Source organism: Amblyraja radiata, chromosome 30 (assembly GCF_010909765.2).
Source record: "Amblyraja radiata isolate CabotCenter1 chromosome 30, sAmbRad1.1.pri, whole genome shotgun sequence".
NCBI classification, from domain to species: Eukaryota; Metazoa; Chordata; class Chondrichthyes; order Rajiformes; family Rajidae; genus Amblyraja; species Amblyraja radiata.
In genome coordinates this window covers 512309-528041 of record NC_045985.1, presented here as the reverse complement: position 1 = coordinate 528041, position 15733 = coordinate 512309, and the positions used below count along the sequence as shown (strand labels likewise).

The 15733-nt window shown below is 48.3% G+C and overlaps 1 protein-coding gene across 2 annotated transcripts; it reads left to right on the top strand.

Annotated features, from left to right (window-relative positions):
• Positions 1–1013: 1013 nt before the first annotated feature.
• LOC116990071 (zinc finger and BTB domain-containing protein 26-like) lies at positions 1014–15227 on the top strand. Of its 2 annotated transcripts, none has more exons than XM_033047604.1 (3): positions 1014–1330; positions 12300–12411; positions 13762–15227. In XM_033047604.1, exons 2-3 carry the CDS (start codon positions 12330–12332, stop codon positions 15105–15107), a joined length of 1428 nt encoding a protein of 475 aa, XP_032903495.1. In that variant the 5' UTR covers positions 1014–1330; positions 12300–12329; the 3' UTR covers positions 15108–15227. The 2 variants fall into 2 exon arrangements, with proteins under 2 accessions (XP_032903495.1, XP_032903496.1); XM_033047605.1 differs by having other exon boundaries at positions 1014–1334.
• Positions 15228–15733: the final 506 nt, after the last annotated feature.

The window sequence follows — 15733 nt, the reverse complement described above, 5'->3', positions numbered from 1 at the left end:
TTCTTAAACTGTGTGTGGCCCCTGGTTCTGGACTCCCCCAACATCGGGAACATGTTTCCTGCCTCTAGCGTATCCAAGCCCTTAACATTAAGGATAAGAGGGAGGTATTTTACGACCGAGATGAGAAAATCATTTTTCACACAGAGAGTGGTGAATCTCTGGAATTCTCAGCCACAGAAGGTAGTTGAGGCCACAGTTCATTGGCTATATTTAAGAGGGAGTTAGATGTGGCCCTTGTGGCTAAAGGGATCAGGGGGTATGGGGAGAAGGCAGGGTTGGGATACTGAGTTGGATGATCAGCCATGATCATATCGAATGGCGGTGCAGGCTCGAAGGGCCGAATGGCCTACTCCTGCACCTATTGTCTATGTTTCTAACAGTCTTATATGTTTCAATGAGATACCCTCCCATCCTTTTAAACTCCAGAGTATACAAGCCCAGCCGCTCCATTCTCTCAGCATATGACAGTCCCGCCATCCCGAGAATTAACCTGGTGAACCTACGCTGCACTCCCTCAATAGTAAGAATGTCCTTCCTCGAATTAGGGGACCAAAACTGCACACAATACTCCAGGTGTGGTCTCACTAGGGCCCTGTACAACTGCAGAAGGACCTCTTTGCTCCTACACTCAACTCCTCTTGGAGACCAAAACTGCACACAATACTCCAGGTGTGGTCTCACTAGGGCTCTGTACAACTGCAGAAGGACCTCTTTGCTCCTATACTCAACTCCTCTTGGAGACCAAAACTGCACACAATACTCCAGGTGTGGTCTCACTAGGGCTCTGTACAACTGCAGAAGGACCTCTTTGTTCCTATATTCTGTTGTGCTGAAGCAAAGCAAGAATTTCATTGTCCTATCTGGGACCCACGACAAGAAACTCTCTTGAAGCTAGAATCTAAAACATTCTTGACTCTATAAATTCCAGGCCAGGCGCTGAAACAACTCCGGTGCCAGGATTCCGTGGTGACAGTCAAGCGCTTGCCATTCCGAAGCGATCCAGATCCGCAGAATCGTCGCCCCTTTGGCAGCGCAGCGGAGCAGAGGGCAGGACATCGCGGAGCCCGGAAACAGGCCCTTCGGCCTCTCTCTCCATGCCGGCCCACTTTGCAACCTGGGGCTAGCCCCATCCCCCGGCATTTGGCCCATTGCAGATGTGCCCAGATGCCTTTTAAAAGTCCCAGTTGCAGCTGTTTTTGCAGCTGTTTGCAAACACTGAGTCCACTAGCAACACAGACTAGCCCTGTAATGGCAATGTAATCAATGAGTCCCAGCTCATCACATTCACAACCAATATACTGGCCTGGAAAACAATGTCCGCGGCTGCAGTGTGAGTATGTGTCTATATTTAGCCCATGTTTCACCAAAGCGAGTAGTTCCCAGCCTCAGGGGCTCAAATTGTTGATTCTACACCCAGAATTGTAACATTGCCCCATTTGTCGGTTGCTTGGTTGTGTTAGAACTGTGTAAACTCACATTGCTGTTCACAACTGCAGTGGGGATAAATTTACACTTTATAGAAGTGTGTAAACTCACATTGCTGATCACAACTGGCTGGGGGCGAATTTACACTGAATGCAAGTGTGTAAACTTAAATTGCTGATCACAGCTGGGGTGGGGGGGAAATTACACTTGATGGAAGTGTAAATTTACACTATAGAAGTGTGTAAACACATTACTGGACAAAACAAGCTGGGGGTAAATTTACACTTAAATCAAGTTTAAACTTACACTTTATAGAAGTGTGTAAACTCAAATTACTGAACAGAAATTAAGGGAGTGCAGCGTAGGTTCACCAGGTTAATTCCCGGGATGGCGGGACTGTCATATGCTGAGAGAATGGAGCGGCTGGGCTTGTACACTCTGGAGTTTAGAAGGATGAGAGGGCATCTGATTGAAACATATAAGATTATTAAGGGCTTGGACATGCTAGAGGCAGGAAACATGTTCCTGATGTTGAGGGAGTCCAGAACCAGGGGCCACACAGTTTAAGAATAAGGGGTAAGCCATTTAGAACGGAAATAAGGAAAAAAAAATTCTCACAGAGAATTGTGAGTCTGTGGAATTCTCTGCCTCAGAGGGCGGTGGAGGCCGGTTCTCTGGATGCTTTCAAGAGAGAGTTAGATAGAGCTCTTAAAGATAGCGGAGTCAGGGGATATGGGGAGAAGGCAGGAACGGGGTACTGATTGTGGATGATCAGCCATGATCACATTGAATGGTGGTGCTGGCTCGAAGGGCCGAATGGCCTCCTCCTGCACCTATTGTCTATTGTCTAAAATTCAGACCCCCGGACTATCGTTGATTGGGCTTCTCCTTGCACTAAAGATGATTCCCTTATCATGTATCTGTAGTCTGTAAGTGGCTCGATTGTAATCATGTATTGTCTTTCCGCTGACTGGGTTAGCAGGACAGCCAAAGCTTTTCACTGTACCTCGATGCACTGTTTATGATATTAAATTAAACTGTAAAACTGATGCACTGGTGGTGTGGTCTGGCAGCAACAGACTCCAGTATAGTGATCCAACCCAGGTATTAGTAAAGTCTGAGACCAGATAATAAGGGCCAGAACTCCACTAAAGCTGTCCACAAATGTGGTGTTGGTTAGTGCAGAATTCTCATTCTCATTCTCCAGTCAAATCAAGAGAGTTTTATTGTCATGTGTCCCAGATAGGACAATGGAATTCTTGCTTGCTGCAGCACAACAGAATATTGTTGGCATAAATACAGATCAGATCAGTGTGTCTATATACCATATATCCGCTATCTTTAAGAGCCCTATCCAGCTCTCTCTTGAAAGCATCCAGAGAACCGGCCTCCACCGCCCTCTGGGGCAGAGAATCCCGCAGACTCACCACTATCTGTGAGAAAAAGTGTTTCCTCGTCTCCGTTCTAAATGGCTTACTCCTTATTCTTAAACTGTGTGTGGCCCCTGGTTCTGGACTCCCCCAACATCGGGAACATGTTTCCTGCCTCTAGTGTGTCCAAGCCCTTAACAATCTTATATGTTTCAATGAGATTCCCTCTCATCCTTTTAAACTACAGAGTGTACAAGCCCAGCCGCTCCATTCTCTCAGCATGTGACAGTCCCGCCATCCCGGGAATTAACCTGGTGAACCTACGCTGCACTCCCTCAATAGCAAGAATGTCCTTCCTCAAATTTGAAGACAAAAACTGCACACAATACTCCAGGTGTGGTCTCACTAGGGCCCTGTACAACTGCAGAAGGACCTCTTTGCTCCTATACTCAACTCCTCTTGTTTTTTTTTAATTAATATTTTTATTAGAAGCATGATCAAAACACATTTAGTTTATCAATTACATATTGTTAATAGATGGGATTCCAGTTATCAGAATAATAGGGGTCCTCATTTATCAATTGTATATTAACTCTGCTTCTATTTGTTTTTTTTTTAATAGATAGGCAAAGGCAAATGTATTTGTATAGCACCATTCGTGCAAACCAATTCAAGGTGCTTTACAGGAAATAAAAAATAAAATTGTCATTAATTAAAAATTGCAAAATAAGCAATACGACAAATGTATGAATAATAAAACAACGTCAATGAAACAATAAAACGATTTTAAAAAGCACAAAAAGGGATAAAATTAGACGGTTAAGATTACCTGCATGTCGGGTTATGGACAAGCTATAGTAAACAACAGTGTTTTTAGGCCTGATTTAAATGCGCTTACACTCTGTGCCCACCTCAGGTGTTCAGGGAGCTTGTTCCACAGGTGTGGAGCATAAAAACACAATGCTGCTTCAGCCTTTTTAGTTCTGACCCTGGGAACACAGAGTAAACCTGTCCCTGAAGACCTGAGGAGTCTAGGCGCCTCATATACAACAAGTAGGTCAGAGATGTATTTTGGACCTAGACCATTCAGTGCCTTGTAGGTCAGTAACAGAATTTTAAAATCTATCCTCTTACACACAGGGAGCCAGTGCAGAGATTTAAGGACAGGTGTAATGTGGTCCATTTTCTTGGTGTTGGTCAAGACTCTGGCAGCGGCATTTTGGATAAGCTGCAGTTGTTTAATTGATTTTTTATTGAGACCTGTAAAGATGCCATTACAATAATCTAACCTACTGAAGATATATGCATGAACAAGTTTTTCAGTGTCTTCTTTGGACAGAAGTCCCTTGATTCTTGCAATATTTTTTAGATGGCTATAGGCAGATCTGGTAATGGTCTTTATATGGCTGTTAAAATTCAAATCCGAGTCCATAACTACACCAAGGTTTCTGGCTTTGTCTGTGGTTTTCAGTGCAATTGAGTCGAGTTGAGCACTCACCTCTAGCCTTGTTTTTTTGGGACCAAAGACAATAATTTCTGTCTTATTAGCATTGAGCTGGAGGAAGTTCTGGTTCATCCACTCATTGATATATTTGACACACTGGCTCAGTGAGTGTAGGGGACTATGGTCATGTGGTGACACTGCGATATATAGTTGTGTGTCATCGGCATAAGTGTGGTAGGATATGTTAAAATGCTCTATGATCTGAGCTAGGGGGAGCATATAAATGTTGAACAAAATGGGTCTAAGAATGGAGCCCTGAGGAACCCCGCATGTGAGTTTTGTACGTTCTGATTCAAAATTACCAAGGGAAACAAAATAATCCCGATCTTTCAAGTAAGATTTGAACCAGTCCAGCACAGAACCAGAGAGTCCCACCCACTTCTCCAGTCTGTCAAGCAGTATGTTGTGGTCCACCATATCAAAAGCAGCACTGAGATCTAGTAGTACCAAAACTGAAGCTTTTGATGCATCACTGTTTAGATGTATGTCGTTTAGGACCTTAGTGAGTGCAGTCTCGGTGCTGTGATGTGGCCGAAATCCCGACTGGAAAACATTCAAAATATTGTTTTGGGTCATAAAGCAGTAAATTTGTTGGTAAACTACCCTTTCAATAATCTTTGCCAAAAATGCTAAATTAGATATGGGCCTGTAGTTGCTCATAGCTGACTACAGGCCCATATTAGGCTTCCATATTAGGCTTCTTCAATAGGGGCTTGATCACTGCTGTTTTTAAGGCTTCGGGGAAATGCCCTGATTGAAGGGAAGTGTTTACTATGTTCAGTACTTCTGGTGCAACACTGTTAAAAATATTTTAGGATAGATAGGAAATAGATAGGAAGTGAGAAGAAAGAAAAAAATGACACGATAAAAAAAGAATAGAATAAATGATCAATAATACAACTTTGGATATAGGTCCGTAGATTATATAACATAACTATTCATCTAATCCTGAGTTCGAGTTTCAGTCAGACTTCCGTGCCGGACCAATTTACCCTTTCATAAAGTCAATAAATGGAGACCATATTCTAGCAAATAATTCTTGTTTGTCAATTAAGACAAGTCTAGTTCTTTCCAGGTGTAGGGTCTCCGACATCTCCATAATCCACATTTTAATTGTGTAGGTTGTTGGATTTTTCCAAAATTTGAATATTAATTTTTTCCCAGTTATTATACTATAATCAAGGAAGCTTCTCTGGCTTGTAGTAAGTTTTGGGCTTTGTTCTGATATTCCTAGTATTATTAGTTTTGAGTCGGGATCCAATTGGATATTAACAACTTCAGAGATTATTCTAAAAATATCAATCCAGAATTTTTATACAGTTTACAAAAGTATGAGTTAAATTAGCCTCTAGATGCTGACATTTATCACAGATAGGAGAGATATGTGGGGAAATTCTATTTAGTTTTGTTTTATAGTAATGTAATCTGTGTGATACTTTAAATTGTATTAAAGCATGTCTGGCATTTAATGAGCATTGATGTATATGTTGTAGACTTTCGTCCCAGATATCTTTTGTTATAGGTTGGCCTAATTCATTTCCCCATGTGTGTCTATATATTTCCATCGATGGACCCTCACTATCTAAGAGGATGTTATAAATATGAGATATTAATTTATCTGTATTAGGATGTTTATTCAAACATTCATCAAGAGTTTCTGGTTCCCTAGTTCTATAATCTTGTGTATTAAATTTAACATAATCTCTAAATTGTAGATATCTAAAAAAGTCATTTGAGTGTAGTCCATAATTCTGTTGTAACTCCTGAATTGAAAGAAAAATGCCTTTCCTATAAAGATGTACAGGATCAAGTAAAGTCAAATCACATTTATTTCAATTCAATTCAACTTTAATGTCATTGCACAGATACAAGTATGGGTACAACGAAATGCAGTTTAGCGTCAGTCCGTAGTAATAGTGCAATATAGAAATAAAAATACAGAATAAGCAAACAATGTGGACCAAGAGACTGGAGAAATCTATCGGCGGGACTCCGAGTTCAGCAATGTGATAGTGTTGTTGTAGAAGCTGTTCCTCATCCTACTGGTACGAGACCTGAGGCTCCTGTACCGCCTCCCTGATGGGAGGAGGGCAAACAGTCCATGGTTGGGGTGGGAGGGGTCTTTGATGATCTTCCCGGCCTGTCCCAGACACCGTTTTCGGTGGAGGGCATCCATGGCAGGGAGCGGGGCACCGATGATGTGCTGAGCGGTTTTCACCACCCGTTGTAGTGCCTTCCTGTCCGCTACGGTGCAGCTGCTGTACCATACCGTGAAGCAGGTGGTCAGGATGCTTTTGATGGTACAGCGGTAAAAGTTGGTCAGTATCTGGGGGGACAAGTGGGCTTTCTTGAGCCTCCTCAGGAAGTAAAGGCGCTGCTGTGCCTTTTTGATCAGCTTGGAGGTGTTGAGGGACCAGGACAGATCCTCTGAGATGTGTACCCCGAGGAATTTGTAGCTGGAGACGCACTCCACCTCAGTCCCGTTTATATGGATGGGGGTATGTCTGCCCCTCTGTTCTTCCTGAAGTCAACAATAATTTCCTTCGTCTTCTTGGAGTTGAGGACGAGGTTATTGTTGGCACACCAGGTTGTCAGGTGCTGGACCTCCTCTCGGTGGGCTGACTCGTCGTTGTCACTGATCAGTCCTACCACCATGGTGTCGTCAGCAAACTTAATGATGGCGTTGGAGCCATTCTTAGGGATGCAGTCATGGGTGAAGAGGGAGTAGAGGAGAGGGCTGAGCACACAGCCCTGTGGCACGCCGGTGTTCAGTGTTATAGTGGAGGAGGTGAGGTTGTTGACCCTAACAGACTGTGGTCTGTTGGTGAGGAAATCCAGTGTCCAGTTGCAGAGGGAGGTGGAGATGCCAAGTCCGCTGAGTTTGGTGATCAAGCTAGCGGGGATGACAGTGTTAAAGGCAGAGCTGAAATCAATGAACAGCATCCTGATGTAGGTGTTATTGTTGTCCAGGTGGGTCAGGGCAGAGTGTAGGGCTGCCGATATGGCGTCCTCTGTAGACCTGTTGGTCTGGTAGGCAAACTGATGGGGGTCCAGTGTGGGGGGGAGGCTTGCTTTGAGGTGAGCCAAGATCAGCCGCTCAAAGCACTTTGCAATGACAGGGGTGAGTGCCACTGGGCAGAAATCGTTGAGGCTCCCTGTGGCTGACTGTTTGGGCACTGGCACGATGGTTGATGTCTTGAGGCAAGTGGGTACAACACCCTGGGCCAGTGAGAGATTGAAAATGTCGGTGAAGACTGGGGATAGTTGTCCAGCACATGCCCTGAGCACCCGCCCGGGGATGCCATCGTGGCCGGCAGCTTTGTGCTCATTCACCTTGCTCAGTGCATCTTGTACAGCAGAGGTGGAGAGACTGAGGGGTTGTTCATTCGGGGGTGGAGCAACTTTGATGGCTGGAGTTTTGTTGTCCCGGTCAAAGCGAGCATAGAAATGGTTTCGCTCGGCAGGAAGGGAGGCGTTGTCTGGGGGAGGGGTGTTAACTTTCTGGTAATCGGCAATGGATTTGATTTCTATAGCACATTTAAAAAACAACTCTCGTTGGCCAAAGTGCTTTACATTTGTTCAGGGCCGGCGTTAAGCCGATTTGACCGATTGCTCCCAATTGGGCCCCGCGCCTAAGCGGGGCCCCGCACTAATGTTCAGTATTTCGTACGGAAATACGAATTCTCTTTGTTAAATAAAGATTTTTTTAAATTCGTCATCCGGATTTTTTTTAAACGAACATGTATAACAACCGCTGCACGGCCATCATACACAAACGATTTGTTAACTAGTGCTGTTAGCACTTCTTAACGGTAAGTACTTAACACCTTGTTATGCAAGATCATGAATCTGCATCTATCCGCATTCCTCAGTAAATGTTATAGTGTTTTGAACAAGTATTAATGACGCCGTGTTCCTTTGAATAAAATTCACGCGGCGTCATTAATACTTGTTTAAAACACAATTACATTTACTGAGGAATGTAGATCGATGACACGTTGAGAATTTCATTTAACTGGTCCCCGCACCGCGAGAAGGGGCTTCTTCCTGGTGTGCAGGTTTCTCATTCACCTACCGACCCACGTTGTGTCCAAAGATCTTATAGCGGATCTTTGGTTGTGTCTCTCTGTCTTTTGCTCACTCCCACCCTCCCTCCCTCTTTCTCTCGCGCTCTCTCTCCCGCTCCCCATATTGTCTCTCTCTAGCTCTCCCACTCCCTCTCTATCACCCTGTCCCCTCAGCATTCCCGGAATCATTGACGTTTTGCAGTAGACAAAAATGCTGGAGAAACCCTGCGGGTGAGGCAGCCGCCTGGCCCGCTGAGTTCCTCCAGCACTCTGTGTTTTTTGTTTGGCTCTGAAGTTGAAGGTGGCTCAGCGGGACGGTCAGCGGCTCTGGGGAGAGGGTTGTGTTTCTGGTCGAGACCCTTCTTCAGACAATCACAAGTACTCTCATCGACGCGAGTTCAGTTCGGTCTGAAGAAGGGTCTTCTCTCCAGAGTCGCTGCGCTGCCTGTCCTGCTGAGTTACTCCAGCTTTATGTCTATCTTCAATTTCAGAGAATTACAATTTCTCACGGGGGGCTTATAACGTCTCTAAACCCCTCTGGGACCCTCTGAACACGTCTAAACCCCCTCTAGCCCCCCTATTTCCCTCTATTCCCCTCTAAACAATTGTAAACACACCTGAATCCATCTGAAGCCCTCTAAACATCTCTAAACCGTTTAAACCCCTCTAAACTAGGAGGCTGCAAGGTGACTTGGATAGGCTGGGTGAGTGGGCAAATGCATGGGAGATGCAGTATAATGTGGATAAATGTGAGGTTATCCACTTTGGTGGCAAAAACAGGAAAGTAGACTATTATCTGAATTGTGGCCGATTAGGAAAAGGGGAGATGCAACGAGATGCAACGAAAAATGCTCACGGTAGACCAAACGTGTTAAACAGAAATTGGTCAGATATTGAGCTTTACACAGTGAGAAATCATGTGAAATAATCACTGAATTTAATTTTAAATGAATGTACCTGCATGTTATACTGTTTAGTTTGGAGATACAAACAGATAGTCTGGTTGATACAACCAGATCAGTTTGGAGATACAACCAGATTAGTTTGGAGATACAACCAGATTAGTTTGGAGATACAACCAGATCAGTTTGGAGATACAACCAGATAGTCCACTGAGTTCGCACCGACCAGCGATTTTTGTTACTGATTTGACAAATTTATTTGGCGGCCAATCAAACGCTGTCTCTAAGGGGGTTGCATCCAATCACCAACCAGCTTGCCTTAAAATTCCCGAAACTACACGAAATATAAACATACATAAATTTTTACTTTTCTAGAGTAGGGGCCCCGCCATCAGTTTTCTAATTGGGCCCCGCAATTCCTAGCACCGGCCCTGCATTTGTTATAAGAATAGCACAACAAAACAGACTACATACATATATACATGTAGCCCTCACTCAGAGGACGTCAGGAAAGGCTTGGGAGTATAGATAAGTCTTTAGTCTTGACTTATACGAGTCGATGGAGGGGGCAGTTCTGATGGGAAGAGGGATGCTGTTCCACAGTCTAGGAGCTGCAACCGCAAAGGCGCGGTTGATCGCCCCTGAGCTTATGCCTAGACCGCGGGATATTCAGTAACCCCAAGTCGGCCGATCTGAGGGGCCTGGAGGTGGAGTGGTGGGTGAGAAGACTTTAATGTAGGAGGGGGCAGGACAAGCCCATTGAGGGCTTTGTAGACATGGAGGAGGATCTTGAAATGTATACGGAACCGCACAGGGAGCCAGTGGAGAGAGTTTGGCCAGGATCGGGGTGATGTGGTCCCTTTATCGGGTGCCCGTCAGGAGTCTCGCTGTGGCGTTTTGGACCAGTTGCAGGCGGGACAGGGAAGATTGGCTGATGCCAGTGTAGAGGGAGTTGCAGTAATCTAGGCGGGAGGAGATGAATGTGTGGATGATCTTTTCCAGGTCATCAAACTGGAGGAATTGTTTTATTTTAGCTATCGTCCGAAGCTGAAAGAAGCTAGCTTTTACCACGGCATTGACTTGTTTGTCAAATTTCGGTGCTGAGTCAAATATCATGCCAAGGTTTTTGACGTGGGGTTTGATTAGTGGGGTAAGGCTTCCAAGACTGCCTGCTATCATTTTGATTGAGTCCGAGGGGCCGAGAAGGATGACCTCAGACTTACTCTCATTTAGTTGGTGGAAGTTCTGGGCCAACTCCTCTTGTTATAAAGGCCAATTGGTGATTGGCTTTCTTCACTGCCTCCATAGATGGTGCCGCACCCACTGAGTTTCTCCAGCATTTTTGCTTACCTTTTAAATAAGTGTTGCTTTTTGAAAATTAAAAAAAAAGAGAGAGAGAATACACAGTGTGATTTAGTTGCGCGGAGAGGCAGCTTTTTGTAGGCCCCGATGCAGAGATCCACAGCCACCGAGCCGATGCACTGGTTGCAACCGAGCTGCAAGGCCCCAAGGCAGTGCAACGATGCCCTGGTGATTGTGTGCCTCTGGCTATCTCCGGCCTTGCCCATTGCCGGCCCTGCTGCTTCTCCCACCCCCCTCCCTCCCTCCTTGTTTGGCCACTACCGCAGCCAAGGAGTTACAGCTGGGCTTTCGCTAGGCCCCAGTCAAGTCAAGTCAATTTTATTTCTATAGCACATTTAAAAAACATCTCTTTTAAAATCCTTTTATTAGCTTTTTTTTTCAAAAACCAAAACAAAACAACAACAAAAAAGAATAATGATAACCATAGAAAATAGGCGCAGGAGGAGGCCATTCAGCCCTTCGAGCCAGCACCGCCATTCAATGTGATCATGGCTGATCATCCCCAATCAGTACCCCGTTCCTGCCTTCTCCCCATATCCCTTGACTCCACTAGCCCCTAGAGCTCTATCTAACTCTCTCTTAAATCCATCCAGTGACTTGGCCTCCACTGCCCTCTGTGGCAGGGAATTCCACAAATTCACAACTCTGGGTGAAAACGTTTTTTTCTCACCTCAGTCTTAAATGGCCTCCCCTTTATTCTAAGACTATGGCCCCTGGTTCTGGACTCGCCCAACATTGGGAACATTTTTTCCTGCATCTAGCTTGTCCAGTCCTTTTATAATTTTATATGTTTCTATAAGATCCCCCCGCCCTCATCCTTCTAAACTCCAGTGAATACAAGCCTAGTCTTTTCAATCTTTCCTCATATGACAGTCCCGCCATCCCAGGGATCAATCTCGTGAACCTACGCTGCACTGCCTCAATCACAAGAATGTCCTTCCTCAAATTAGGAGACCAAAACTGTACACAATACTCCAGATGTGGTCTCACCAGGGCCCTATACAACTGCAGAAGAACCTCTTTACTCCTATACTGAAATCCTCTTGTTATGAAGGCCAACATGCCATTAGCTTTCTTCACTGCCTGCTGTACCTGCACGCCAACTTTCAGAACCCATAACAAGAGGATTTCAGTGATGACAGGTATAACCAAAATATGAATCCAGTGTCAAAATACACATTGAATATAGACATTGAATATTGAGATATAAAGGGTTTGGACACGCTAGAGGCAGGAAACGTGTTCCCGATGTTGGGGGAGTCCAGAACCAGGGGCCACAGTTTAAGAATAAGGAGTAAGCCATTTAGAACGGAGATGAGGAAACACTTTTTGTGTGTCTGTGGTGAGTCTGTGGAATTTTCTGCCTCAGAGGGCGGTGGAGGCAGGTTCTCTGGATGCTTTCAAGAGAGAGCTCGATAGGGCTCTTAAAAATAGCGGAGTCAGGGGATATGGGGAGAAGGCAGGAACGGGGTACTGATTGGGGATGATCAGCCATGATCACATTGAATGGCGGTGCTGGCTCGAAGGGCCGAATGGCCTCTACTCCTGCACCTATTGTCTATTGTCTATCTGCTTAGTCACCTCGCCAGGAAACCCAACCAGGTTGGCCAGACATTTGGGACATGTTGTACGTTTCAATGTGATGACCTCTCTTCCGTTTGCTCTCCAGACGGCTGTCTAGACTGCTCAGCCTCACCCGATGAGCCTGACTTGCCGAGCCAGGAACCGCTCCGGTGAATCCACAGCGCATTCCCACTCTACCAAGCAAATACCTTATTCAGGTAAGGAGACCAAAGCATATGTGGTGGGCCGACAGCAATGGTTTGGACTTGGAAGACTTACGGGCTGTCCCACTCTCCCGAGTTATTCACAAATTCTCCCGAGTTCCAAGGGGGCAGATTATTATCTCAATGTGTGGCAGTGTGAACTGTGAAGAGGATGTTAGGAGGTTGCAGGGTGACCTGGACAGGTTGAGTGAGTGGGCAGATGCGTGGCAGATGCAGTATAATATAGATAAATGTGAGGTTATCCACTTTGGCAGCAAAAACAAGGGGGCAGATTATTATCTCAATGGGGTTAGGTTAGGTAAGGGGGAGGTGCAGCTAGACCTGGGTGTCCTTGTACACCGGTCACTGAAAGTTGGTGTGCAGGTACAGCAGGCAGTGCAGAGTATTGTGTACAGTTTTGGTCTCCTAATTTGAGGAAGGACATCCTTGTGATTGAGGCAGTGCAGCGTAGGTTCACGAGATTGATCCCTGGGATGGCGGGACTGCCATATGAGGAAAGGTTGAAAAGACTAGGCTTGTATTCACTGGAGTTTAGAAGGATGAGGGGGGGGTCTTATAGAAACATTTAAAATTATAAAAGGACTGGACAAGCTAGATGCAGGAAAAATGTTCCCAATGTTGGGCGAATCCAGAACCAGGGGCCACAGTCTTAGAATAAAGGGGAGGCCATTTAAGCCTGAGGTGAGAAAAAACTTTTTCACCCAGAGAGTTGTGAATTTATGGAATTCCCTGCCACAGAGGGCAGTGGAGGCCAAATCACTGGATGGATTTAAGAGAGAGTTAGATAGAGCTCTAGGGGCTAGTGGAGTCAAGGGATATGGGGAGAAGGCAGGCACGGGTTATTGATAGGGGATGATCAGCCATGATCACAATGAATGGAGAGCGCATGGTTTAAGTGCACATGCATGTGTGGTTGAAGTGCGTATGCACGCACGTGTGGTTCGAACACACATGCATGCATCAGTGGTTGGAGCACACATTATGCATGGTTAAAGTGGGCTTGCATGCATGTGCAGTTGGAATGGTCATGCACCGGTGGTTGGAATGTGTGTGCATGCATGGTTCAAGCGTGCAGACATGCACGCATGGTTTAAGGTGCATGCACGTATGACTTAACTGCGCATGCATGTGTGGTTTAAGTGCGCATGCACATGTGGGTGGAATGGACAGGGATGCATGGTTTAAGTGCACGTGCATGCGTGGTTCGAGTGCGCACGCATGGTTTACGAGCACAGGCGCATGTGTTGTTGGAATGCGCATGCACGCTGGTTTAAAGTGCGCGTGCATGTGTGGTTGGAGCGCGTCCCGTTGCCTGACTGATGCCTGTCTCCCCCGTGCCTACAGCAGCAGCGGCAGCAGCGGCCATGAGCTCGGAGGACGTGGTCCGCTTCCACTTCGCCAGCCACGAGGTGTCCATCTTGCGCCGCATGAACCAGCTGCGGTTGGAGGAGCGTTTCTGCGACGTGACCATCGTGGCTGAGCGTCTGCGTTTCCCCGGGCACCGGGTGGTGCTGGCGGCCTGCTCGCCCTTCCTGCGCGACCAGTTCCACATGAACCCGTCGCGGGAGGTGCAGGTGTTCCCCATGACCGGGGCGCAGGCGGTGCAGCGTCTGCTGCTGTCCTGCTACACCGGCACGCTGGAGTTCCCCTTCCGCGACATCCTCGACTACCTGACGGCGGCCAGCTGCCTGCAGATGGAGCATGTGGTGGAGAAATGCCGCCAGTCGTTGTCCCCCCGCATTGGTCCCCGCCTGCCGCTGCCCCCCACCACCGGACCGGACGAGAGGGAGCGCCCGGCCACCCCGCAGATCGCCAGCTCGTCCGAGCGCGACGGGCCCTGGGGCGAGGCGGGCGAGGCGGTCAAGCTGGAGCGGGAGCTGGGGGGGCAACAGCCGCAGCCCCGACCCCGGCCGAGACCCCTGGGGAGCGTCGGCGGCGGCGGCGGCGGAGGATTCGGAGCGCCCGACCAGCTCCGCATCCGCAAGGTGGAGTCTCTGGCCGACTGCATGGCGGCCGAGGGCTCGGGGCTGGGGCCGGAGCCCGACCCGCGCATCCACTCCACCGTCGGCAGCGGCGGCGATGGCAGCGGCTGCCACGACGACTACCCGGAGGCTGGGACTTCCGGAGGACCGGTTGGCGGGGCCGGCCCGCCCTACGACATGTCCGAGGTGCTGATCACGGGCGACTTCGCCGAGGAGGACTACGAGAGCTCGGCCAGCGAGGACTGCCGCTCCGGGCTGTACCGGGAGGAGCCGGGCTTGGCGGGGTCGACCCAGCCGGGCGGGTCGGTTACTGATGAGGCGGCGGTGGCGGCACGCTGCTCTGAGTGCGGGGCCGACTTCGAGCAGCGGGAACACCTGGCCGCCCACATGGTCACCCACCGCCTCTACATGTGCCTGCTGTGCGGGAAGGTGTTCAAGAAGAACGCGCGGCTGGCCCAACACATCAACGTCCACACCGGCTTCAAGCCCTACTGCTGCGCCGTGTGCGGTCGCACCTTCACCCAGAAGCGGTCCCTCAAGGACCACATGAACGTACACAACGGCGACGCACCGCACTGCTGCTCCTACTGCGACATGCGCTTCACCCACTACAGCACCCTACGGGTCCACCTCCGCGACCAGCACGGGACCACCACCACACGCAACTTGGACAACAAGCCCACCGTCATCAGCATGGTGGTGCCTTAAGAATGCCCGCTTTCCCCCACCCCCTCCTCTCTCCTCCCCCCCTCCTCTCTCCCTCCTCCCCATCCTCTCCCCCACATCCTCCTCTCTCCTCCCCCCTTCCTCTCTCCCCCTCCTCTCTCCACCCCCTCCCTCCCCATCCTCTCTCCCCACCCCCCTCCTCTCTCCCCCTCTCTTTCCCCCCATCATCTCTCCCCCGCCTTCCCCCTCCTCTCCTCCCCCCTCTCTCCTTCCACACCTCTCTCCCCCCCACCACCTCTCTCCCCCTCCTCCTCCCCTGGCTCGAAGGGCCGAATGGCCTACTCCTGCACCTATTGTCTATTGTCTCCTCTCCCCCCCCCCCCCTCTCTCTCTCTCTCTCCCACCTCCCCTCCCTCTCTCTCTCCCCAGTCCTCACTGCCTCCCAACCCCCCCTCCCCTTCCAACCCCCTCCCCTTTCCATTGCCTCTGGTCTCCAACCCCCCCCCCCCCCCCCTTCTCCCGCACCCCAACTCTGGTCCCCAACCCCCCCCCCCCCCAAATAACATTAGCAAATTTGTAGATGACACAAAGCTGGGTGCCAGTGTGAACTGTGAGGAGGATGTTATGAGGATTCAGGGTGAATTGGACAGGTTGGGGGAGTGGGCAGA